Source organism: Calypte anna, chromosome W (genome assembly GCF_003957555.1).
Source record: "Calypte anna isolate BGI_N300 chromosome W, bCalAnn1_v1.p, whole genome shotgun sequence".
Lineage (NCBI taxonomy): Eukaryota > Metazoa > Chordata > Aves > Apodiformes > Trochilidae > Calypte > Calypte anna.
Window position 1 is genome coordinate 17,246,693 of NC_044276.1, and position 27,291 is coordinate 17,273,983.

Genomic DNA, 27,291 nt, shown 5'->3' on the forward strand with positions numbered 1-27,291 from the left:
ACTGGCCTGTCAATTAAACCAAGTGACAGATGCTCTCTATTAATCTCTCTCTCCTCCCTGATAAAGAAAGGAGAGAGAAAAAGGGAGAGAGACTTATGGGTTGGAAACTAAACTACACAATTTTAATGAAACAGTAATGATAAATAGGAAAAATAGTAAATATATACAAATATACAAATATCCAGGAAAATTGATACCACGTTCCTCCCCCCTTTTCCCCCAGTAACTCTCACATCACCACCGAGGCTGCAGGGCAGGCCTGGGAAAGTCCAGGCTGGAATCCTGGGGTCAGCAGCAGTCGGGAACTAGAGGCAGGAACACACAGATTCAGGCTGGCACGGATCAGGACCACAGGCAGATGAACAGACGGAATCCTCCCAGGATGCCAAAGGAAACGGGTGAAGAAAGGGAAGCAGGAAAGGCAGGAAGGGCAGGAGGCCGGAAACTGGAAAACCCTTGTGATCCCTCAAATTTATCTTGAGTATGATGTGTATGGGATGGAATACTCTGTTTGGTCAATTCTGGCATCTATCTTGTCCGTTCCTCCCCAAAGGAGGGCTGCAGGTGGGACCTCTTTATTCTTTCTGGAGGGTAAAAGTTTTTCCTCAGAGCTGAGCAGTGTCCTTGGCTCTGCATACCAGTCTCTAGCAGTAACTATAAACATTGAGTGTTTTCAGTCCTAGAAGCAGACACTGTCTGAGAAACTTGCTGTTAATTTCAGCAAGTGCAACTACTTACAAGAGACTTAGCTGAAAGCAAAAGCACAAGACAGAAAATCACCTTTATCCTGGCCCAAATCAGGACAATCACAGTAGGAGACAAAGGAAAACAAAACATTGCTACAAAGTTATATATGCAATAGGCTCGAAGCTCCAGTGAAAAGTGTTTTCCAGAGAGTTATCTTGAAAAGACTGCACAAGCTATTAGTATAAGCTATATTATCGTTAGAATAGTCTTTTGGACATAATGATATAACAGCTGAATACTACAATAGATGGATTCAAATACAGGAGTAGCTACATATGTCAGTGATGCTTAATAAAAAGTTTGTCTGTATAGGCAAAACAGCAACACAGAAAATACCAAACAGATTCTTTCTTACTTCCCAACAGCTTTTTTCTTACAAGCAAACTATTTCAAAAAGCTTCAGTATACTGTCAACACTGACAAAAATATTATATTTGGGGTTGACTCTGGTCATTCATATAGTAATTCATGCAAACTCGATTGAATCAACATTAATTAAAGTGTGGATTCAAAGTAGTTGTACACTGCCACAATTCTACCAGTCTCATTTCCTTCATTAGCTGCAGAAATCCTAAAGATAAAGGAAGAAAAAGGTGTAAGGGAGATAAGATTAAAAAAACAAACAAAACCAGACTGACTTTTCAGATAGAATTTATCTGAAATGTTATGTAGATTTATAAGGGGTACAACGGAGTCCTGATCCAACTGGGACCTTGGACAGTATCATAATACCGGGGTAAAAGCCTGTCAGAGCAGGCCCAAGATGAAACAAAAACATTGGCTGTGAAGGCTCTAACAGGCAATAGCTAGAAGAGGCTGAGAATCATAGAAACTTAGAGGTTGGAAGGGACCTCGAAAGATCATCTAGTCCAACCCCCTCTGCCAAAGCAGGGTCACCTACAACAGGTCACACAGGAGAATGCATCCAGGTGGGCTTTGAATGTCTCCAGGGAAGGAGACTCCACAACGTCCCTGGGCAGCCTGTTCCAGTGCTCTGTCACCCTCACAATGAAAAACATCTTCCTAAATATTTATACGGAACTGCCTATGCTCAAGTTTATAATTGTTACCCCTTGCTCTATGTCGTGGCTTAGCATTTTGGGAGGACCACAAACCTAATGACAGAATTCCTCTCTGTTTCACGCCCCGCCCCTGCCCCCCCCCCCCCCCCCCCCCCCCCCTCCAAAAGGGAAGATTAAAGGAGAATAAAGACTGGAGACTTTAAGTTGGAAACTGAAAACAATTGGATACAGATTTTACTAACTCAAGGGAAAGGTAACATAAAGGGTAAAGTACCAAAGAATACAAATATGTACAAATATATATATATACACAACCCGATAGATAGCACATGGCAAGCTGATGGTAATAAATAGCAGCACAGCTAGGAGGAATTGGGAAGAGGAAGAGCTGTTAACTTTTCCATCTTTTATAGAGTAAGGCAGGAAATGGGAGGGAATAGATCCCTCCCTTTGCATTCCGCCCCTCTCAGAATCCGAAAGCCCTCCTTCTTTAGTTCCTCCTGTTCAAATGATGAAATATTATTAGTGACCTCTGAGAAAAGCTTTACTCCGTCCTCCTGGCACTCGCCCCTTCCATATTTATAAACATTGATGAGGTCACCCCTCATTCTCCTCTTCTCCAAATTGAAGAGACCCAGCTACCTCAGTCTTCCTTCGTAAGGGAGATGTTCCAATCCCTTTATCTCCCCTTTCACCTCCACTGCTCTCCAACAGCTCAGTCCTCAACCTATAATGATTCTTGGGGTTGTTCCTGCCCAGATGCAAGACTTTACACTTGCCCTTGTTATAATACATCCAATTTCTCCCTGTCCAACACTCCAGTCTGTCCAGGTCCCTCTGGATGGCAGCAGAGCCTTCTGGGGTGTCAGCCACTCCACCCAGTTTTGTGTCATCAGCAAACTTGCCGATAGCACTCTCTATTCCCTCATCCAGGTCATCAATAAATATATTTAATAGTACTGGTCCCAGTACTGACCCTTGAGGGACTAACAGGTCATCTCCTTTGAAGGGATACAAGCATAACCCTGACAATTAATTGCAAGATGAAGAGAGACAGCATATGAAAAAAAGCATCGTCATAAAAAATAAATTCCTGAATAGTTCAGTAATTACTTATAAATACTAACAAAATCAGATTTCAAGAACTTAAAACAAGCAAGATTTTTTTATTGTGAGTGAACTGTGAGATTTTTGTTTTCAGAAAAGTTAAATCCCCATTTACACCATTTTAACAAACAAAAAACAAAAAAAGAGCATACTTTGGTCCAAAGGTATTATTAATAAAACTCTCCCAATTTTTTCTATTAATACCTAATTTACTTTATTAAACCATAAGTTCCCAAGTCTGATTTTCTTTTCATTATCTAGATCATCTCTCTTGATTGGAAGGAAAATGTTAAAATGATAATTTTTCTTCTTATATTACTTTTTTATACAGGAACTTCTACACAAACATTGATGTTGTTAGAATCATAGAATGGTCTGGATTGGAAGAGACCTTAAAGATTCAATTCCCTGCATGGGCGGGGAAAACTCCTACTAGCCTCGAGTATTTCCAGGGAGGGGGTATCCATCATTTGCTTGGGAAACCTGTGCCAGTGTCCCACCACCCACACTCTAAAGAATTTCTTCCCAATAGCTAATCTAAATCTACCCTCTTTCAGCTTGAAACTGCTAACCCTTGTCCCATAGCTACATGTCCTTGTAAAAAGTCCCTCTCCAGCTTTCCTGTAAGCCCCCCCCCCCCCCCCCCTTCAGGTACCAGAAAGGTGCTAGGTCTCCCCAGAGCCTTTTATCTAGGCTGAACAACCCCAACTCTCTGCCTCTCCTCCTAGGAGTCCTCTGATGATGTTCATTGCCCTCCTCTGGACTTGCTCCAACAGCTACACATCGTTCTTGTGCTTGGGACCCCAGAACTTGCAGGTGTGACCTGCAACCAGGGCAACAAAGCTAGTGAAGGACTTGGAGAAGTCCTATGAGGAGCAGCTGAGGGAACTGAAGGTGTTGAGTCTGGAGAAAAGGAGGCTCAGGGAAGACCTCATCACTCTCTACAACTACCTAAAACAAAGGGAGGTCAGGGTCAGTCTCTTCTCCAAAGTAACAAGCAACATACAAGAGAAAATGGCCTCAAGTTGTGCCAGGGGATGCTTAGATTAAATATTAGAAGAAATGTCTTTACTGAAAGGGTTGTCAGGCACTGGAACAGGCTTCAAGGAGGTGGTTGAATCAACATCCCTGCAGGTATTTAAAAGATGTGTAGATTTGATGCTTAGGGACATGGTTTAGCTCTGGAATCAGTAGTTACTGGTTGGACTATGTGACCTTATAGGTCTTAAAAGTCTTTTCCAACCAGAAAAATTCTGTGATTCTGTGCTAGTCACACTTTTGATGTGTCCCAGGATAAAGACCCAAAACCCCCAGCTCTTTTTAAAGCAGGAATACCTTATGCTTACCTCAAATTGTACATGTTTTGTTAAAAGGAAACTTTAAAGAAAGCCCTACAAAAGCTAGGGCAGTGCTCAACTTCTTTGTAAGACTAGGTTAAGGTTTGTAAAAGATGCAGATCATTAAAAAGAAACCAAAATACATTACTCTCTAGTATATTGATGCTTGTGCAGCTTTCCTCTCCCATAAAACATTTTAAAAAACATAAAACTGCAAAGCACCAGCATATATACAATGAAGAAGTGCATGGGGAAAAAAAATCCTGCACCAATTTCTCTTAATTCATTTGCATGTCATCTGACATTTTTCTAGGTTGCCAATTTCTTCATACAACTAATGTTCAGCCTTTCCAAAGGAAGTGCCAAATCTACACATTCATTTGCTGGGAAAACTGTTATTACCCTAGACAAAAGCAGGTTGTAGGTCTTTAAGATTTGATTATAGCCCTGCTAAGATAATCTTTTACCTCCTTGTCCTTTCCCATTACATAGCTCCTTATGATACGAATCATCCCATGTGGTTCAAAAAGATGAGAAAAGTCAACATTCTAAATATACCCCCAAAGTAAAAAAAAGAAAAATCCACTTAATCTGGATCACACTCAAATTTACTAAGTTCTTTTGCATTTTAAAAATTGTTTTTATTGTGAAATCATAACTTGTAAACTATAAATGCAAATGCCAAGGTATAACATGAAGCATCCAGAGATATTTTACCTCATTTCTCACCAATATAGAATTCAGCAAATTACAGGGAAAAAAAAAAAAACACAAAAAAACCAAATTTAAGTTATGTATACAATGAAAAACACATTAGATAGATTGGTCTATTCATAAAAGTTTCTACCTGACAAATGAAAGCTCTGAAAACTACAATTTGTTCATTAATGATACAAGCTGCTATATTTACCTGTTATTTCCATTAAGCAAGTTGTCTAGAAACAGGTGTATTTAACCCACTGTTAACTCAGTGGCATCCCAAACTTAAAATATTTCATTAATATACTGTCGCCAATATATATACTTACAAAAAACTTGCAAAAAGGTCATATTTCAAACATTATTAATATTTTTGTACTTCTTTCCCCAAATAGCAATGCTGACCCACAGTTTTTGCACCATTTCTTTAATTTGCCAGCAACATGTAACTCCATCTATATTAAAGAAGCAGAAGGGCAAGCTTAATGGCAATTCTCATTTACACATTTTTATGAGGAGAATAATAAAAAAAAGAGTGTGTCCATTTTTAATATTACCTTATATGGAAAAAAATGACCACCAATAATAGGATCCCTAAATTTAAAAAATAATATCTTAAAAAAAAAAAAGCATTAAAAAAAAGAAAATTAGAGCATTACATTCTGCACGCTGCTCTCAAAGGATGCCATGGACATATGGATGACCAGTCTTCTCCCCTCTTCAAAAACAAAAATTTACAGTGTACATAAAAGCAGGGTGTTCACAGGAGTTACAGAAAAAAACAATTTACCCCCAACAATGAACAAAAATAAAATCCATTCTCTGCTGCTGTTTCAAAATTTCAGTTAGTCTTGTGCAGCAGCCTTTCCTTTCCCCACATACTTGTAATGAACTAAAAACATTACATCTGGTGAACAGTAGATTCCACTACACCTCAAATGCAGAACACCTATGAAGCAGAGGAATGTTGGCTTTTAAACAGAAGCAGATATTAAAAAACAAAAAACCTCCCCCCAAAAAACACCACAAAAAAGGTGCAGGACTCCTTCAGTTCTTCACTAGTCTTAGAAAAACTTTCCAGAATACTGCTTCACACTATAAAAAAGAAAAAATAATCTTGCATTAGAATCCTTCAACATCTGCATACTGCTTCACACTATAAAAGAAAAAGAAAAAAGCATGTATTAGAATGATTGTTCATACATCTTGTATCAATACTTACAATGGCATTCTTAAAGATTAAACTACAAATTCCCATAAATTACTTATTTAAAAGTAAATATTAAAATGTTTATAGCTAATAATTATAGGCATAAAATTACTTTAAGCACATTTAATTATTAGTAATCTAAAGCCAAACATTCAAGTTAAACATGAACAAATGCTACCTGGAGCAAAACTAAGCAAACTTAAGTCTGAAACTGTTAATATTTGGCAGAAAAGAAAATAATCCCAGTAAGGCATGAAATGCTGCATAAGAGCACCAATTGATTTCAACTTGTCCTGTAGAGGCATGATCTGTGCCATATGGCAGACTGTGATTTGTTGTCAGTTAAGTTATCTAAAAACAACAAAATCACTAGTCTTCCACACAGAACTAGACCAACATCCACTGAAATCTTCTATGCTTTCTAAAGGTTCTATGTAATTTATTAGAAGTATATTTTTTGCAGCAATTTTCACTAAAGAAATGAGAGGACTGCTTGGTTAAAGTGTCTCTCAAAACTAATTTTTTTGGAAAAAATCTTAATTTTTGTTAGAATAGCAAAAAGAGAATCAAGGCAAAACTACCATTGGAGAAGTTCAATAGCCAATCCTGTCTTCTAAAAACTATATTGCAGATAAGAGCAGTTTTAGAATGCAGTAGTAGTAAAGTCAGTTTAAAATTAAGGACAGCATTAAGATTCAACTTGCCTGTTCTGCAGTAAATACTGAGCATTTTGTATTTGGTCCTGTGTTCCTGTAATAGTTATTATTCTATCTTCTGAGCCTTCTAGTGGTTCATCGATTTTGATTGAAGCTCCTGACTCATGCCGTATTTGTTTGATTCTCTGACCACCCTTTCCAATAATAGAACCTGCCAACTAGGGAAGAATAAAATTATTTCTTGATAATTTTCTCTGCAAGAATATAGCACTCTTCAAGTAGGTTCCATCAACTTTTAAAACTAAGTTGCAATGGAAGCTTACTTTTTTATAGTCTAAAAATATCTATCCTCTGCAAGTTTTATTTTATAAACACCAGTAGGATGAAATTGGAAAAAACAAATGCTTGTTTGTAAAAAAGTTACCTAGTCCATTTTTACTACTGAATATTAATTAATTAAAATAAGTTCAGTGCATCTCTAAAGTGAAGATACAATTAACATACTTAAGAATAAACTTTTTGTGATTAAAAAATACTTGCTTTATATTAAAAGTACTTGTCAAGCATCCCACATACTTTTGATTTACTTACATAGTCTGAGAAAAGGCTGTGGCTTTCTATTTATTTATTTAATAGAAGTAGAGAACATGCCAGATTCACTTACATCTTTGGGAATTGTTACTTGTGTTGTGATGATGGGTCCACCAAGATCTCCATATGAACCACGACCCCCTGTGTAAGAATAGTCTGATTTAAACACATGCATCAAGCCTCTTACTGACTAAATGAAGTGCATGTCAAAGTTATCCATAAAAACTTACCATATCCAGAGCCACCTTCAAACTATAAAAAAAAAAAAAGAAAAACCTTTAAATAGCAAATAGCCAAGATTTATTAACATGCTTTAATTTCAAGTATCATACCGTTAAATTTGACCCTATGTTATGCAAAAATCCTAACTCACAAACTTAATCTAAGTGTCATTAAAGGCAAACTGGGGCAAAAGGCCAAGCAGAAAAAAAAGGGAGAGGAAGGAATATCTCATGAAAACACCCTGGCTTGCTGTGTTAATAAGTCAAAGATCCAGCCATGCCAGTTGACCAAGCAACCTTATCAATTCAGCTAGTAAGTAGCTCTTGATGCTGATCTACTCTTGACCCTTGGACTAAACATTTAAATCAAAAGATCAGAGTTCATTCAGCCTTATTGCTACTACCTATGCAGCTCAGGAGAAATTTGAGTCTTAGTTTGGTACAAGACATTTACCTGGTATCTGTCAACCCTCCTACTCCATCTGTATCTTGAGGGAAAACCAAGTGAACTCTAACTTTATAATTGGTCTCTCCATTCAGACTATGCTACAGTCCTTTGTATCCTAGAATGGACAATTATGACACTAATTAATGCTGTTCTGCTAAAACCACCTTATACCAAATCCAAATTGCTGCAATGCAGCACTCATGACTGCTTTTATTTTCACAAGTTAGACTAGTACTTGATATCAAGTACTTAATTTGATATAATGCCTTCTAAATGCACAAACACCTATTTTAATAACTTCATGTAGAAGCAGAGAATAGACACGCACACTTCTCTAGAATTAAACTTATATCACTGAACTATACAAACACAGGAATTTGTATAAGTTACATGTTTGCAGAAATTGTAATGCAACAACTTTTTCCAAACAACATTTGCCTGCTAGCTTTTTGGAGCCACAAACCAGAATCTATTCAGAAAAAAAAAGCATTGTTCAGCTGATCATCTGTTTCTAAGCAACCTGTGCTGTGTAATCACATAGCTTAGCAATACAAATTATAAAACAACATAATAGAACGTGTAGTGGATTGGAAAATACAAAAGAATGAAGGACACTGCTTACAACTTCATTCAAAAGGTTGATCAGAGCTGCATATTCCACACACATTTTCTTCCACTTATTTCTGCTGATATTCTTCATAGGGAATCCCTTTTTGGGGCTAACTTGTTTTAGCAAACAATTCTTTTGACCCTTTCTGCTGCTTCTCCTCCCCAGACAACAAAAAACCAAATGAATCTGACAGCAGTTAAGTAACTATAACTGCAGCATTTATAAACTAGGAACTAACATTTAATATTTGGTGGCACTTCATCATCTAGACAGCATAAACCCTTGCTGACGCCCTTTGAATTTTCCTTCCAAAATGCTCTAAGACTAATAAGTTTGATAAACATAAAAGAAATTGAATGTTTTCAAATATACATATAGGTAATGCATAATAATTTATCCACAACTATAAGTAAATAATTATTTTAACATTCCTCGTTTGAAACAGGAAAAACACACATGATGACGCTATCATAAAACATTTTCCTAAATAGATGCACCTACAGGATGCTGAAAAGCAAGAGTTACAGTGAAAGTTACAACTCTGAACACAGAAATAGGGCACACAAAAGCAGTAATGCAACAGAATCTTTTGGCTGTGCTGTTGCATACACAGTTTCAGGAATTTCTGAATAAGTGCAAGCTGCCACTGACTACATTCAGTCTCAAAAAACTCCAATTATCACTTAACCAATTCAAAGTATTTTCTCAAAAATTAACTATTAAACCAGTCAAATAAAAGTATGAGCATACTCACCAGCTCTGGTGGCTGCATGTCCTCACAGGCATCCACATGACACTGCATCATCTTCCACACACAACATGAGGAAAAAATGAAATTAATCCAAATTAAGCCCATGCCATGGAGGCTTATATGTTAACTTGACAAGCAAATGCATACATACCAATACAAAAACAGTTTTCTTCACTAACTACTACAAAAACTCAATTACATGATAAAATTACAGACCAGTTATAAGATGCACTCCCTTTTACTTTCACTGCAAGGGAAATTAACTGGTCATACTTCTTCCTTGTTTCTGTGGTAGAAACAGATTTTCCTCTTATAAAGAATGTCAGACAGCTAAACAGAAAGCAAACCTTGAACAGTTTATTTAAACACCTTTGAGTACTAAAACTGTACTGTATACTACAAGATGTTACTCTCAGATACCAAAACCTATTTCGCTCAAGCATAAAACAACCCCAGGAAAAGGCATTTAATAAAATAAGTAAGTGTCATTGATGTATATGTATGTCAAGAGCAGGTCAAGCAGGAAGAACACTGCTTCTCATATTTTATTAAATTCCATATGCACTTAAAAAAAAAAATAGCATTTCTTTCCATCAGAACCCTACAACAAACATTAGGAAAAAAATAAACAATTATAAAAATCTGTATAATCCACTTTAAACTGCTATTGAGGCAAAGGCTTTTTCTGGGTTAAAATGCATAACGCAGCACAAATAGTACATTAAAAAAAACGCTCATCTAAAAAATAGTTCCTAAAATATTAGGTGCAGGATGACTTAAAATATATAACAACTTTCTGCTCTAGAAACTCATACTATGATTTCTCTAGAAACTCAAATTTAGAAATTGTTTCTCTAGAAACAATTCTATGATTCTATGATTTGTCCTAACTACTACTGGTAACCAATGAAAATTAAGTCAAAACGAAATATAACACTGACTGGATAAGAAAGTACACAGTATTAAGAATTTACTGATTTGTACATCAAATGAAAGAATATGCATGCCATCCAAACTGACAGCAAATTCCTTACTGTAAATTAAGGAATTGGCCCAAGAGTATTTATATAGATGCGTCAAACATTTTTCTTCACTGATTTGTGTCCTGGTTTGGGCCAGGATAAAGGTAGTTTTCTGTCTTGTACTTTTGCTTTCAGCTAAGTCTCCTGTAAGCAGCCACATTTGCTGAAATTAACACCAAGTTTCTCAGACAGTGCCTGCTTCTAGGACTGATAGCGCTCAATGTTTATAGTTACAGCTAGAGATGGGTATGCAGAGCCAACGACACTGCTCAGCTCTGAGGAAAAACTTTTACCCTCCAGAAGGAATAAAGAGGTCCCACCTGCAGCCCTCCTTTGGGGAGGAACGGACAAGATAGATGGCCAAAATTGACCAGAGTATTCCATCCCATACATGTCATACTCAGTATTAATTTGAGGGATCACAAGGGTCAAACCCCTCCTTCATTCCCTTCCTGCTTCCCCTTCCTTCGCCTGTCCCTGTTTGCTTTGGCATCCTGGGAGGATTCAGTCTGTTTGTGTGCTTGTGGTCCTGATCTGTGCCAGCCCATATCGGTGCGTTCCTGCCTCCAGCTATCGACTGCTGCTGACTCCACGAGTCCAGCCTGGACTTTCCCAGGGCTGCCCTGCAACCTTGTTGGTGACGTGAGATTTATTGGGGGAAAGGGGGGAAGAACGCAGTATCAATTTTCCTGTATATTTGCATATATTTAGTATATTTTTCCTATTTATCATAACTGTTTCATTAAAGTTGTGTAGTTTAGTTTCCAACCCTCAAGTCTCTCTCCCTTTATCAGGGAGGGGAGGGGGATTAATAGAGCACATCTGTTATTTGGTTTAATTGCTGGGCCAGTGTTAAACCGTGACAATTTGTTTACATACTCCTTAATGTCAAATCTCACTTAAACATGAAGTATTTTTAATATTTTTAGTGTATGTACCTTTAAGTGCTAATAGCTACATGTGTATGAACACACACACAAACATATATATATATAAAAAACCTTAATAAAGAAGTTTGAATCATCTGAACAAGCAAAACCAGATTAGACACCTCAACATAAACTCTACTTTAAAAAGACATTGACTTAGCTCTCAACTAACTCCAGTTTAAAAATATTTTAGAATTAGGAATTGACCATTAAAAAAAAAAAAACAAAACGGGGGGGGGGACTTAATGGCTTTATAAGCACTTCTCCACTTGATTTTTCCCCCCAGTGTTTTTATGCAGTTGTATATCTAAAGCACCATCAGAGAGGGAGGTGTTAAAAACAAAGTTTAATGTGTTCATGCTTTCTCAGCTATCAAAATAGCCATTATGGTCTATAGCATTTGATTTGGAGAAGTTACAGCCTACAATACATTGCTCTGTAACAAGGGAAACAAGGCATTTATGTCTTTACATGAAAGGCCTCAGGATAGAGATTATATATACTTATATATTTAAAAAAAATGCAGTCTTTTAATGTATTTACGTAAAATGGCATTCCAGCTCTCTGAAAGCAGCTTTGTCCACACAGTACTTCACAAACCACAATGATGTTGGTTTACTCTAATTTAAATGTTTTGTTAGAGAATGGCTTCTATATGAAATGCAGAGTAGTTCAAGAGCAGCTTCTATTTTTGGCATGACATTTCCAGATTCAGACTCAAGATCCATGGAAAGACTTTTCACCTGCTTATACAATTAAGGATATAAGGATTATGGCAAATTAAAACTAAAATTTAAACACAATCTGTGTCAGAAAGCAGTCCTCAATGCAGGCAGACTATGAAACTCTGACAAAAAGCAGCCAAAGCCATGAGCAGCTCCACTGTGAAGTTGAAATAAAATTGATTTTCAGAATGTAGAAAAGAGAGATCATACAATCAGCTGGGTTGGAAGGGACCTCTGAGATGATAAAGTCCAACCCTTGATCCACTACCGCCACAGCTACTAGACCATGGCACTAAATGCCACATCCAATCTCTTTTTAAATATCTCCAGGGACAGAGAATCCACTACTTCAGTGGGCAGTCCATTCCAATGTCTGATTACCCTCTACGTAAAGAAACTCTTTCTATATCTAACCTAAACCTCCCCTGGCACAACTTGAGACCATGCCCTCTTGTCTTGCTGACAGTTGCCTGGGAAAAGAGACAGACCCCCACCTGGCTACAACCTCCTTTCAGATAGTTGTAGAGAGTGATGAGGTCTCTCCTGAGCCTCCTCTTTTCCAGGCTGAACAGCCCCAGTTCCCTCAGCCTCTCCTCATAGGGTCTGTGCTCGAGTCCCTTCACCAGCCTGGTTGCCCTCCTGTGGACCCGCTCCAGGACCGATATCCTTCCTGAACTGAAGGGCCCAGAACTGGACACAGGACTCGAGGTGTGGCCTCACCAGCGCTGAGTACAGGGGAAGAATCACTTCCCTGGACCTGCTGGCCACACTGTTCCTGATACAGGCCAGGATGCCATTGGCCTTCTTGGCCACCTGGGCACACTGATGGCTCATGTTCAGCTTCTTGTCAATCCAGACTCCCAGGTCCCTTTCTGTCTGGCTGTTCTCTAGCCACTCTGTCCCCAGCCTGTAGCGCTGCATGGGGTTGTTGTGGCCAAAGTGCAGGACCCGGCACTCGGCCGTGTTGATCCTCATCCCATTGGAATTAGCCCAGCTCTCCAAGTCCCTCTGCAGAGCCCTCCTGCCTTCCAGCTGATCGACACTCCCCCCCAGCTTAGTGTCATCTGCAAATTTGCTGATGATAGACTCAATCCCCTCATCTAAATCATCAATAAAGATATTTAACAGAATTGGGCCCAACACTAACCCCTGGAGGACACCACTAGTGACCGGCCGCCAACTGGATGGAGCCCCGTTCACCACCACTCTCTTGGCCCGGCCCTCCAGCCAGTTCCTAACCCAGCACAGGGTGCTCCTGTCCAAGCTGTGGGCTGACAGCTTTTTCAAGAGGATGCTGTGGGAGACGGTGAAGGCCTTGCTGAAGTCCAGGTAGACCACATCCACAGCCTTCCCCTCATCCACCAGTCGGGTCACCTGATCATAAAAGGAGATCAGGTTGGTCAGGCATGATCTGCCCTTTCTAAACCTGTGCTGGCTGGGTCTAATCCCTTGTCCATCCTGCAGGTGCTGTGTGATTGCACTGAGGATGATTTGTTCCATAACCCTGCCAGGCACTGAGGCCAGGCTGACGGGCCTGTAGTTTCCTGGGTCCTCGTTCTGGCCCTTTTTGTGGATTGGCGTGACATTCGCCAAGTTCCAATCATCTGGGACGTCACCAGTGAGCCAGGACTGTTGGTAGATGATAGAGAGAGGCTTGGCGAGCTCTTCTGCCAGCTCCCTCATCACCCTTGAATCATAGAATTGGCTGGGTTGGAAGGGACCTCAGAGATCATCGAGTCCAACCCTAGAACCACCATTGGGGTTGCTAGACTATGGCACTAAGTGCCACATCCAGGCTCTTTTTAAATATCTCCAGGGACGGAGAATCCACTACTTCAGTGGGCAGCCCATTCCAATGCCTGATCACCCTCTCCGTAAAGAAATTCTAATATCTAACCTAAACTTCCCCTGGCACAACTTAAGACCATGCCCTCTTGTCTTGTTGAAAGTCATCTGGGAAAAGAGACCAACCCCCACCCGGCTACAACCTCCATTCAGGTAGTTTTAGAGAGCGATGAGGTCTCCCCTGAGCCGCCTCTTCTTCAGGCTGAACAGCCCCAGCTCCCTCAGCCTCTCCTCATAGGGTCTGTGGATCCCATCTTGGCTGGATCCCATCTGGTCCCATAGATTTGTGGGGATCCAAGCAGCTCAGTAGGTCACTGACTGTGTCCTTCTGGATTACAGGGAGGCTGCTCAGATTCTTGTTTCTTTCTACAAGCTCCAGAAGCCAGCTGTCCTCAGGACAACCTGCCTTACTGTTGAAAACTGAGGCAAAGAAGGTGTTAATTATCTCAGCCTTTTCTTCATCTTTGACAACTATATTCCCACCCGTGTCCAGTAAGGAATGGATGTTTTCCTTGCCCCTTCTTTTTTTGCTGCTGATGTATTTGTAGAAGGACTTTTTGTTATCCTTCACAGAGGTGGAGAGATTCTGTTCACATTGTGCCTTTGTCTCTCTGACTTTCTGTCTACACAACCTAACTATATTCCTAAATTCTTCTTGAGTAGTTAGCCCTTTTTTCCACAATTGGTAGGCTCTCTTCTTTACCCCAATTTCTTTCAAAATCTCCCTGTTCAGCCAGACCGGTTGTCTTCCCTGCCGGCTTGCCTTTCGGCACACCGGGACAGCCTGCTCCTGTGCTTTCAAAACTTGCTTCTTGAAGTACGTCCACCCCCCCTGGACTCCTCTGTTTTCAAGGGCTGTTTCCCAGGGTACACTCTGAACAGGCCAAAATCTGCCCTCTAGAAGTCCAACGTAGAGGTTTTGTTGACGGCCCTCCTTCTATCCCCAAGTACTAAAAAATTCTATTTCATGATCACTGTGTCCCAGATGTCCACCAACCACCACATCTCCCACCAGCCCCTCTCTGTTTGTGAACAGATCTAGTGGGGCTCCATCCCTAGTAGGCTCATTTACCAGCTGGTGCAGTAAATTATCCTCTATACACTCTATGAATTTCCTAGACTGCCTCCTCTCTGCTGTGCAGAGTTCCCAGCAGACATTCAGCAGTTTAAAGTCACCCACGAGAACAAGGGCTGACGACTTTGAAACATCCGCCAGCTGCTTGCAGAATAATTCATCACCCTCATCATCTTGACTGGGTGGCCTGTAACAGACTCCCACCAGGATATCAGCCTTGTTGGCCTTTCCCCTGATTCTGATCCACAGGCACTCCACCTTATTGTTACTGACTTCAACTTCTACAGAGTCAAGAGACTCTCTAACATATAGAGCTACGCCTCCACCTCTCCTACCCTGCCTGTCCCTTCTGAAGAGCCTGTATCCACCCATGGCAGCACTCCAGTCATGGGAGTCATCCCACCACATTTCCATGATAGCGACTACATCATAGCTTTCCTGCTGCACGATGGCTTCCAGCTCCTCCTGTTTGTTGCCCATGCTGCGTGCATTGGTGTACATGCACTTCAGCTGGGCTGCTGATTTGGCTCTTAACTTGGGCTGTCCACCCTTGGGCTCCTTTCTGGAGAGCCTGGTTTCAACCCCACCCCCCTTCAAACTTAGTTTAAAGCCCTCCTTATCAGCCCCGCCAACTTATAGGCTAGAGTCCTTTTGCCCTTGCTAGATCAATGAAGCCCAACTGGTTTGAAGAGACTAGGTTTGATGAAATTTGGCCCACGGTCAAAAAACCCAAAGTTCTGCCAGTGGCACCAATCCCTTAGCCACCTATTGATATGATAGGTTTTCCTACTCCTCTCCTCATTCATCTCTGCTACTGCAGGAATTGAGGTGAACACCACCTGTGCTCCTGACCCATCAACTAATCGACCCAGCACCTTGAAGTTCTTTTTAATTGTCTTAGTACTTCTTCCATTAATGTCATCACTGCCAGCCTGGATTACCAACAGTGGATAATAATCAGAGGGCTGAACTAGCTGAGGGAGTCTCCTACTAATATCCGTCACCCGGGCCCAGGAAGGCAGCAGACCTCCCTGTGGGATGGGTCTGGTCGACATATAGGGCTCTCAGTTCCCCTCAGAAGGGAGTCCCCAACTACAACTACTCTTTTTCTTTTAGCTATAGTTGTAACCCATCTGGTACATGGGATGACTCCCCCTTATTTGTACAAACTCCTATCAAGACAGCCAAGGTCAACCTGATCAAAATCAGACTAAATAGAGTTCAAACAGATGTATTTTAAATGGAATGGAATATAACTAGAACACAGTACTGCCCAAGCTGAAGATTGCTCTAAACCATATAACTCAAGGAAGGTCAGGCTGCTCTGCTTATATAGCATGACACTATTTTTACCAGCTACAAATATGAAAACACAAATAATTCATTTTGAAAACATAATACAAGTAAAGGATCTTAAAGGTATAGTTCACAAATAATCTAATTTCTTGAAACAGCAGCACAGACAACTTGGTGGGGTTTTTTTGGGGGTGGTGTTTTTACCAGAGATATACCTCCTAGATGCCTATGATTTGTCTTCCCATGAAAGAGGATACAAGAGTAAATGATTACCAGGAAGTCACATTTCAGGGTACAACATGAAAGAGCATCTTAAAGCCTTTTTTAATTCTCCCCACTTTCCGACATGGTTGAATGTACCTAATTTTATTTAAAATTCAACTTTTTTTTATAAAAAACTGCAAAGACAGTTTATTTGAAAAAGCAATCACCCAGGAGACCAACTAAAACTCATTATAGATATGCCAACCACACACAAAAAAACCCTACCCACAAACCAAAACCACACAGTAGTTCACATCCTAAATACTTTTTACACCCTGTCATCATCTTGAGTGGGACCATTTGTATTGCCAAAACGTTTTGGTGATCTCAAAAGCACACATGCCACAGACTTAAATGTATGTATTAAAGAAGTTTCCTCAGATTTTAAGTGCTAACTATATTTACTAAGCAAAACAATATTAATTTTAACTCCTACCATTCCATCATAACGGTCTCCAGGTCTACCCCTTCGGTCATAAGACATGAGATCTCTAAAATAAGAAAAAGCAGAAGCGCATGGACTCATGTTATGAAGTAGTTAGTACATTCAAATAATCATTAATATAAATTCAAGTTTTCATGATTTGCACACAACTATGAATTTCTGAATGCTTTAGCCAGGTTCTGAATGACAAAATAAAGTTACAGAACTACTGACTATAGAGTCCTGATAGACTGCTACAGTGCAGAATTACATTACTTTTCAAAATTCTCTGATGCAACACACTTAATCCAGCATATTCACTACCAATATGGAGTGTGAAAAAAGTCCTGGAAACGTGAGCACAATTCAGCAACTTTTACCTGAGTTTTGTACAAATGCAGTTATGCAACAGCTTACCCGCCACGAGGAGGTGGTGGAGGAGGAAGAGGAAGATTACGAGCTCGGCTGCCACCTCTGCCACCACGACCAGGTGGAGGTGGTGGAGGTCCTCTGCGAGGGCTCATGTCATCATAGTCTCTTCTTGATGGAGGCATAGGTCGTCCACCACGACCAGGAGGCATTCGATCAAAGCCTCCTCTTCCACGCATTGGAAAGCCTACTGGACGTCTTCTATCATCAAACATCATTGTGAAGCCACCATAGTCATATGTTTCATCATAGAAATTGGGATCATAAGGCTGGGCCCGTCCTTTAATGGGAGACTAAGGCACACACAAATAAAACCAGCACCAACACACCCCCTCCAGTTAGCACTGACTGTTACAATTATTAAATTTCATTAAATTACTATATTAAATGTATAAATGTCAATCTATGCATCATGAACTAAACATTGATTTCACAATGCTGATAAGAAAGGCAGGAGTGGCAATATGCTTCCCAAGAACTGAAATAGATAAACTGCTGTTACTGATGGGTGACACATACATTTGTCTCACTTCTTCCAAAATTTAAAATATCTTATTTTAGTGGTATGTAAAGCATGGCTAACAATTCATTAGTACTAAAAACTGATCCCCTCTCTCATAAGGTATGCCCCAACTAGAGAAAACAGGTATAATTTTCAAGGATGCTAACAGTTCAACACTTATTTTGTTACTGGAGAAGAGACTGAATTCAAAATAGAGATGGAAAGATATGATTTTCCATCCAAATAATCCTAACTTCATGAATACCAATGTAAGAATAGCAAGCTTAATACACATTACAGTACACAGTTTAAGACACATTACCTCAGAGATAAGATCCAAAATAATCTTGATACATTCTACAACTCTATCAGGTTTTCCACCAATAAGCACCACTCTATCAGTGGAATGAGGACAACACTCTTGAAAGAGCTTAATGGTGGTCTGAGTGTTCTGTATAAAAGAAAAAACCACACAAGTCTTCAAATAAAAGTACGTAATATACTTGTATAAATTTATTAACACAAAAAATGGGTAAGACACACACTAGAACATTTTTAAAGAAACAATCAATCAAAGCAGATTATTAAACTTCCAGTCATTCAAAGTGAATAAGTGAATGCTTGGTTCCGAGTTACCACAAAGAAATTTATCTTGGGATATTATAGGACTTGAAATTACATCAGTTTTTATGAAACATTACTGAAGAGGAAAAAAAATTTAGTTTTTAAAATCTTTCAGTTATGGTTCATCTACACAGTCATTTAATCAAATATTAGCACAAGGACCACACCTGTTATAAGCTTACAGGTAATTTAAATGTTCATGTATCATAAAAACATGCTTTGGATACAAGACAGCAATGTTGCCAGGATTACATCTACTCATCTTGCCTTCCTCAGCCCACATGAATAGCAGTTTAAGCATAAAATGACCTGGAACTGCCTTTGACACAAAGCCAGCAAAGGATAGAAAACAACTCTAGATTTAGATACCACTAACTTCTTAGAATATAAAACTCATTCCTTCACAAAACAAACAGTAGTATCCAAGGAAGCAAGACTTAAGCAAAATAAAAACCCAACCCAACCCAACCTCCAACCCACCTAATCAACAAAACCCACCCAAAAACCCAACAAAAACCATACCCCCTTACCACCTTTTTATAGCAATATTCAAACATCCACTAAATTATGATCCTTAGTTTATTGAGATGCATCCATTCTAAACCATTTTCCATGTCCAACACCACCAATATAGTCTATTCAGCAGTTCATTCCAGGAGTGATGAATAGTATTTTAATTTTGAAAAAAGTATCTTTTATAAAGATTAGTCTACTGCTAATATGCTTAAAAGCTTTAAAAGAAATCCTAGGCTCCATCACCAGATGCTTTATTTCTGACTTTTTGCAAGAAAGTTGTAATAAGTAACTGGAATTGATCTCTGAACACAGAAATCATGTATAAAGTATGTTCTGAAGGAATTACTGCACAGATTATGCTTATACTTGCTCTTTATGAACACCAAAACCTAATTTGTTCATAGAAAAAAAGCAGAATCTGAAAACAAAACAGTACCTCTCTGAGTTCCTTGATTTTAGCACCCTTGACACCAATAATTCCTCCTGCTAGACTTTGGTGAATTAGAAGTCTTAATTCACAGTCAAAGTCGCTACCTTTGTAGTGTTGATACTGTAAGATACATACAAGGAAAGGATAAAATATCAGACAGGTAAAAAATAATAAAAACACTGGGGTTTTTTTTCTGTTAACATTTAAAGAAAAACACCATGATATGACTTAATTTGCTGATGAGCAGTAATGCTTCGTTTGCTATGATAGAATCACACCTATTGAAGTACTCTCCCTCAACATGAGGTGATGTCAAATGAGTTTTCCTTATTTCTTTTATTATTATTGTATAAAATTTTAGTATGGCAAACAGCAGAACATGCTTGCTTACAAAGCCAAGGCAGGATGGAAATTACAATACAGCTACTTCAAATTGAAGACTAAACTAGTCAGGAGACAGATATTTTGAAGGGGAAAATGCTCTTCCAAATATTAATTTTCTAGGAATAGATTGTCCTCTAAAAAAAAAAAAAAAAAAGGCACATACTTTGAAAGCTATAGGCCTACTTTCAAATAAGGCCAGATTTTATTTTCTAATTTAACATATTAAAAATAACAATCTAGAATTATCTTGTTTTAAAATATAAATTTATACCTCCAAAGAAGAAACAAACCTAAGAGACATACCTCTTCTAAAGTAGGGATAATCTTCTTTAAGATTTCTCCAATTGTCTCTGTATCTGCACTTATACTCAAGATGCTGTTAGAGGCCATAGTGTCAGAAAATAGAGAAGGTGGAGAAGTAGTAGAACCAAGTTTAATATTCATAATTATATACAAAATTCTAAGAAGATTGATTACACTGAAGAACTTGCAATTCATATTACTTTAGTAAACCAATTATTAGGATTTACAAGACATTTTAAATTATGCCAAATATATACGCATGATGAATTCAAGACTAGGTAGGTCTTGCATAGTGAGCAAGTAAGAGAGAGCTTTTGGAAGTACTTAGATTAAACAGGCAAGAAACTGATGTAGAACTGAAAGAAAATATTCGTGTTCCCCTCCACCACTAATTTAGTACACCCTCACCATTACATTCCTAAAACTGGCAGAATCTTCTTGTAGAAAAAGCAGGGATATGCAAGTGATCAACATTATATCTAGAGTAAGATTAAGAGACCAGTAAAAAATTGGATTACTAATGAGCTCTGCAAAAGGAATTTAAGCACAACGAAAAAAAACCAAACAACCAAAACAAACCCCACGAACAAACAAAACCGTAACACAAATGATAAATAAAGGAAAGTGAACTAGAGTTAGTATTTGATCAGAAATAATTATGAACAGACAACGTCAGGGGGAGCCACAAAGACAGAGCAAGAGACTCTTGAAACAATTTCATTTATAATGTAGTGAATATGCAACACTTGAAGCTGTGCTCCTTCTGTTGAAATAAAATTAGCGGGCTGTTCAGGTGGCCAACTCACGCAAAAGTTTGGTGACAAAAAGACTTAATGGGGAAAATAAGACAGAAAACTTTAAAAAACAATACACGGCCTACAGGGGGATACTATTTTTTTTTTTAATATAAAAGTCAGGTAATAAAATACATTTCTCTCTCTCTCTCTCTCTCTAATCAGATCAAGCAGTGAGGCATAAACTGTTGGGACATACCGCTCAGGGCCACTGCTGTCTGGGACTGAAACACTTGCATTGTACTGCATTGATCATTGGCGTTCGTGGATGTTGGCATTGGGCATGGGCATTCAATCAGAAGTTGTCAAGTATGGTACCCGTTTGGCAACAAGCACATTTTTGGGCATAGCCAACCAGGGTTTTCACATGGGCGTTCAGGGGCGGATGGGCCAACGTCATGGTGGGCAACGCAGGGGCAAGTCGATCCAGTACATGGGTAACGGAGATATATGGCCAAAAACAAAACAAAAAAAAAAAAAAAAAACAAACAAAAAAAAACAAGGAGAGGGAAAAGGGGGAAAAGCAATACATTTTCATTTAATACAAACTATACTCTCAGTTAATGAAACAAGTTTAAGTTGTTCTGAAGACTAACAATAATGGATTGCTACATCAACTGTGGCTTAACAGTATGGACCTTGATGAGTTACTTCATCTGACTATACTATTTACATTTAACATAATGATGTTTCAATAGCAGGCTGGCTCAGGAATGTAGACAAAAAAACCAGTTGAGATCCATATTACTAAAAACTTGAGCAAGTTGGGAAAGTTAGTATTCCAGGCCAGTTAAATTATCTGGACTTAGGTGATATAAAATAAATATTTACTTAACACAAACAAAAACACTAGCTGCCAAAGTTAGGAAGTGGATGCATGATTCCTGAACATTTCAGCTTAATCCTCAGCTCTAGTTGCTATAATTTGTCTACTTAGGTGGAACTGATTCTGTAATAATATATTAGCAAATATTGTGTTGAACACAGTCTTGCTTGAAAATTGCTGAAACTGTAGCTGATACTAAGTACAGGAGTGTAAACAAATGCAAATTAAGAAGCATTGCCAAGTTTTATAAATATATAACATTTATCCTGAACTGGTGTCTAATCACTAGTCAATTCACTTTAACAATTTTTTTCTATACCCATATTTAAATCATGCAACATCAACATGATTGCATGAGTGTTTGTGCTTTATGTTCAAGCTGTAAAGTAAGAACAGATAGACCATTATATTGTTTGGTGGTTTTTGTTTTGTTGGGTTGTGGTTTGTTCTTTTGGGTTGTTTTTTTTGTTTGTTTGTTTTTTTTTAAGGAAGTTAAAGAACTCCAATATCACTGTGTTAAGCCAGTCACTCCAATAGTTTTCAATAGTAGTAGAATTGACGCCCACATAAGGGAAATGGAATAGTTACAGGTTTTGAGCTTTGCCAATATTTCTAATCAAAGATGTTAACTCATTTGGAGTGTGTAATGTAGAGAAACTCTGAAAGCACTGAGGTTTAATAGAAACCTCTCCTCCATATAACTCTGCCTGGGTTTTAATTACAACACAAACTAAAAAACTGAAGTTCTCATTTAACAATCATTATAAATGCATTATAATTAGATTGTTGTCTAGACTTGAATTTCTCCATTTCTAGAAAGGTATGCAATCAAATTTTCAGTGTACTGTTCTGAAAGAAATGGTGTTATATCAAACTAATATATACTCACATCCGTACGAAGTGCCTTAATATTTTTGCCACCTTTTCCAATCACTGCTCCAGCATTCTGGAAAATAATTTTCAGAAGTTACATTATGCTAAAACAGCACTGACTAAATTTTTAAACTGAAGACTAAAAACAATGTATCTATTTCTGCATTACCTTGAAGGAGTCACTTAAAAAAAAGAAAAAAAACAAAAACCAAACAGGTCACAACAGCTCTTATCACTGAACTTTAGAAAGAGAAAAATATTCAATGTTATTTCAGTTTCAAATAAAGTATCTAGACAATTCTACCCATGTTAAAACCATGTCAGAGTATGAACAAAAATATACCTTATGGATACTTATGCATGTTATGTAGATCAAGGGTTTACTTAATTTGATCACTTTTTAAAAAACGTAGTTGCCAGTTTCACTTCACACTCTGAACATTTGAAGTTTAAACCTATGTAACTCAACTGACCCCTCGGGTAGCTACAGTCTGAAGAATGTAAAGCCGATATAACTATTAATACCCAGTGCAAAAACCAACAGGAATAAACTCAGGTATTCAGGAGGGGCAATTAAAAACTACATTGCTACAAGGCTAAAGAACTACATGCAAAATTATTGCTTTTATTATGCAGTTGATACATAATGCTAACAGCACAACAAACATTTTTCAGCATTCCATGTATCTTGACTATTCATCAGAAATGCCATGCAGAGTTAAGGTACCATCGCCCTGCCCTAACAGAAGAGACCAAGTTACTTCACACAGCACAAGCATCTGTAATGACTGGAAACATTAAAGGAAGTTCATAAACAGAAATTTTACCATGCCAAAATATACTAGTCAATGAAGTGATTGCAATTTCTAAAACACTACTCCCATATTTCCTCCTGTTGATACATATAGATTTACTCGATCTGGGAAAATTACTAGAAGCCTGAGGAAGTGCTCATCTTGACTCACACATTTAATTTAGTCATAAGCTTATCATTCTCCAAACTGTTTGCTTTCTAAAAAAATAGTCATTCCCCTGGAAACAATTATGTTCCACTCAAACATAAGAAAAGTAGCTTAATTTCTATTGCTTTATTTTTTTCAATGAGCACATTTCTTTTTTTAAATCACAGAAGTCCCACAGATCATTACTCATCCTTGAAAAAATTTATTGAATGCTATTGCAATACACTTCTACTATCATTCACGTACACTTCAAAATATTTCTTATAATTTATTTTATATTAAGTAAAGCACATTCTTTCTGAACATACACCACAACATAGTGACCACTGTCATAAGCAATGGTATAAGGAGGAACAGTGATACTGAAAAAGCATACTTTGCTTTGAAGCAAGATGCGTAATTCAACCATTTCATCTGTATTCCGAGATCTTTTGAAGGCCTGTTCTTCTTCCATATCTTCTGCAGGACGTTTGCCTGTAGATCCATGGGGGAGGAGAACACAAACATAATTAACTTCCTGTAAGTCACAATAAAATTGTATATCAAGTTTATGCGCTGTATTGCTAATGAAGCATTTCTTCCTATTAGCCCAACATGAACTGCCATCTATCCTGAACATCTATAGCAAAGAAACAGGTTTTTACTTCATCAACCTACAGATCAGTTAATTATTGAAGATTCATTCCAAATGATCTACAGTTGTAATGAGAAGCTTGTAAACTTAGTGAAAAATGTAAATTTTGTTTAAAGCAGTAATGCATCACCTACCTTATATTTCTTTTACAATTGGGAAAACCTTAAAGCCCAAAAGATCAAAAGTAGTTTGTCCAATATTGAAATACTGGTAGAACAATAGGAAAGCATTATTTAAAATAGCTTTGAAACCCTGGCATGAATCTCCACTTTTAAAATTAAAAGATTAAATGCAAAAATGCTGCCAAAGTAAGCATTTAATACAGGTAAAGTATTACAAAATAATTGGAAACACTGGAGCTTTAAAAGGTTCTTCTCTCTCCCCGCCCCCACCCCCCAAAAGTCCTTAAAAAAAAAAAAATTACCATTTGTCTCCGTATTGGTAAAGGTCTCCTCCTGTTGTTCAGTCTCCATTACCTTTTATTCTTAGGTACGTAGATAAAACCTGTTGCAGAATGAAAAAGCTAATACAACTATTTGGTGGAAAAAGCACAAAACCAAACTGTATATGGTGCTAAAGGAAAAAACAGATGTCTGTTTTTAGAACTTACCAGTTATATATGCTAGAAGAGCAAAACTTGAGTGTTCTGGGTGGGCTCAAAACCAACAGCCTACTGCTTCAGAAGCCTATGAAAACAGGATAGATCAGTCTCTGTTCACTTATAGATCTCATTTTCATTACAGCTAAAACCAGGAGCTTGACCCAAGCTTTTGCTGCAAAGCTTTTATTTATAAATGAGAAAACAAAAAAGGCCAAACACATCACTAAGAGGAGAAATAAAAATCAGGTCTATAATCTTACAGATAAAATTAGTCTGAATTATTCAAGACTCAGTTTTCAAGCAATGACATTTACTGATGATTCTGCAATATTTAAAGTAAGCAATTATCCAGTTCCTATATTTAGGATGTTATATAACATGTATACTAATTTCCTTTTTAAGAGACACAATGTATCAGTGTGCTTATCATTCTAAGCAACTTAGACTAAAAAGTTATTATAATCACCAGCATTCATTCTATAAGTTCTCTATCAACTTACTACCAGGCATTCTATCGTGCACTCCATTCACTATAACAGATGAACAAACAAAATTACACAAAACCCACACTAGAAAAATTGTTTAAAATACCACCCTACTTATATATATACATACCTGACGAACCTCAAAAGTAGATTGACTTTGTGAAACAGGTCTCTTTCGAGATCTACTTTTGCTAAGACCACATGCTCGTTTAACTCTTTAAAACATCGTTTCACTCATCTGTTAATTTGTAACAATTACTATGTTTGTGCAGGCTAACAGCAAGCACTGCCAGTAGGCGTGCACTCTTACAGCCACTGCTCAAAGACTGCCTTCCCAGCACATGCTTATTTCCAGGTTCTTAATTTGAGATAATGGAAAAGCGCCGCTTAAAAAATAGCCAAGTCTCGAACAGACGTTGGCAGGACGCGGGGGGAAGAGAAAATCCACCAGGTTCAAATGGCTAGCCTATTAAAACCATCTTCTATTCTATTCTAGACCGTACTCTATTTATGGCCCTCCCAAAAACTTTTAGAACTGCGGAGGGACGAAGTGTAATATAGTGTTCAAGACAAGGTATTTTCAATTAGTTATTGTGCTTCTATGTATAAATAGAGTTTGCGGGATTCAATTGACCAATGCAATGCTTTTTTTTAAAAAGCATCGAAAGGATAAAGATGCCACGGACAAGCGTAGAGAGCGGGGAAATGACGGCGCGTCTCCACCCCGCTCCTGGACACCTCCCTTCCCGCAGCCCATCCTCAATCCGCACCACCCTCTGTACGGCTACGCCGCGGAGCGCTCGGAAGCCCAGCACACCGACTGAGCGGGATGGGGGTGGGGGGGAAGACGGCATTACATAACCCCTGCAGCCCGAAACCCACCTCCGCAATGTCAGGGACCAGCAGAAATGGCGGCCGTTGTAATGGCGCCTACTCACTGCTAGGCGGAGCTGGGAGCAAAAACCACCACCACGCGGTCACAAGATTTCTCCTTCTCTGCCCAGAGAGAGACAAAGAAGACACTCGGCGGCCCTCACCCAAGCTCAAGCAGGGCCGACAGCGCGCGCGCGCGCGCCCCCAAGAATAACTCCGCGATCACCCCTAAATAAAGCAGGCCCTGCTGCAAAGCGCTCCCCAATCGATTTGGAATGGCGGCTTCCGCACAGGCCGCAGCCGAGAGTGCACTCCCTCCTCTTCCTTTCTGTCCGCCATAATTCCCCAAAACTCGCCCCATGCACAGTTACTAATGGGAGGCCCAGGAAGGCGGCGGCTGCAGCTTCCCCCTGCCTTAAAGTGCACCCGCTAGTGCGGCCGGCTACCACCACATCACTACTCCGGGAGCCGCATCGATTGGGCCACCGTGACTGCACTCAGGTCGCCGAGGCGCGACGGCTGTCGTTAGAGACAGATCACCTTTTTCGTCCTTCCCTCAGGACAGATGGGCCCCCTTAGGCCCGCAGGTTGCATTAAGCCCCTCCCCCAGCCCCCTCCTCCACACAGCACTCCCTGTACCTACCCAGTTCCGCTGCCCCACCAGCGGTGAAGAGCACTAACCTGCAGAAAACCACGAAAATCCTGAGGCCCAGCGGCGACTCAGGCCTCCCGCGTTACTATGTCACATAGCGGCGTCTATCAACAGCTCCACCTCCTTCAGCCCAATTTAGCCCAGCCCAGCATATGCACAACATTCCCTCCTCATCTTCATCAGCTAAAGGCGCGAGCCGCACTTACCTAAAGCCACCACATACGAGAAAGGTGAGCGACTACTACCAGCACGCAAAGCCTCGAACACTGCCAGGCAACTGGCGCAGCCCCTTGCTCTCCTTCCCCCTATAAGGACCTGCTGTGGCCCCGTTGGGTAAGGCAGCTGCCCGTCAGGGTAGGGATGGTCTACTAGTTCGCCTCGCCCCGCCCTCCGTGTGGACTACAGCGAGATAGGTCTGGGTGTA

General features: G+C 39.2%; 1 protein-coding gene across 5 annotated transcripts; it reads right to left on the bottom strand.

The window, feature by feature from the left end:
- Positions 1–5,259: 5,259 nt before the first annotated feature.
- LOC103535404 (heterogeneous nuclear ribonucleoprotein K) lies at positions 5,260–27,242 on the bottom strand. 5 transcript variants are annotated; one of them, XM_030468300.1, is made up of 16 exons: positions 27,074–27,242; positions 24,867–24,942; positions 24,681–24,760; positions 23,999–24,096; positions 22,677–22,733; positions 21,161–21,204; positions 20,168–20,240; positions 19,487–19,600; positions 18,233–18,361; positions 17,397–17,701; positions 16,992–17,046; positions 9,403–9,453; positions 7,600–7,621; positions 7,443–7,525; positions 6,827–6,996; positions 5,260–6,068 (listed from the first exon to the last, which is right to left on the bottom strand). In XM_030468300.1, the coding sequence occupies exons 3-16, from the start codon at positions 24,727–24,729 to the stop codon at positions 6,035–6,037; spliced, it is 1,284 nt and encodes a 427-aa protein (XP_030324160.1). In that variant the 5' UTR covers positions 24,730–24,760; positions 24,867–24,942; positions 27,074–27,242; the 3' UTR covers positions 5,260–6,034. The 5 variants fall into 5 exon arrangements, with proteins under 5 accessions (XP_030324160.1, XP_008499677.1, XP_030324162.1 ...); XM_008501455.2 differs by having other exon boundaries at positions 5,260–6,007; positions 27,074–27,154; XM_030468302.1 differs by having other exon boundaries at positions 5,739–6,068; positions 7,443–7,510; positions 27,074–27,154.
- Positions 27,243–27,291: the final 49 nt, after the last annotated feature.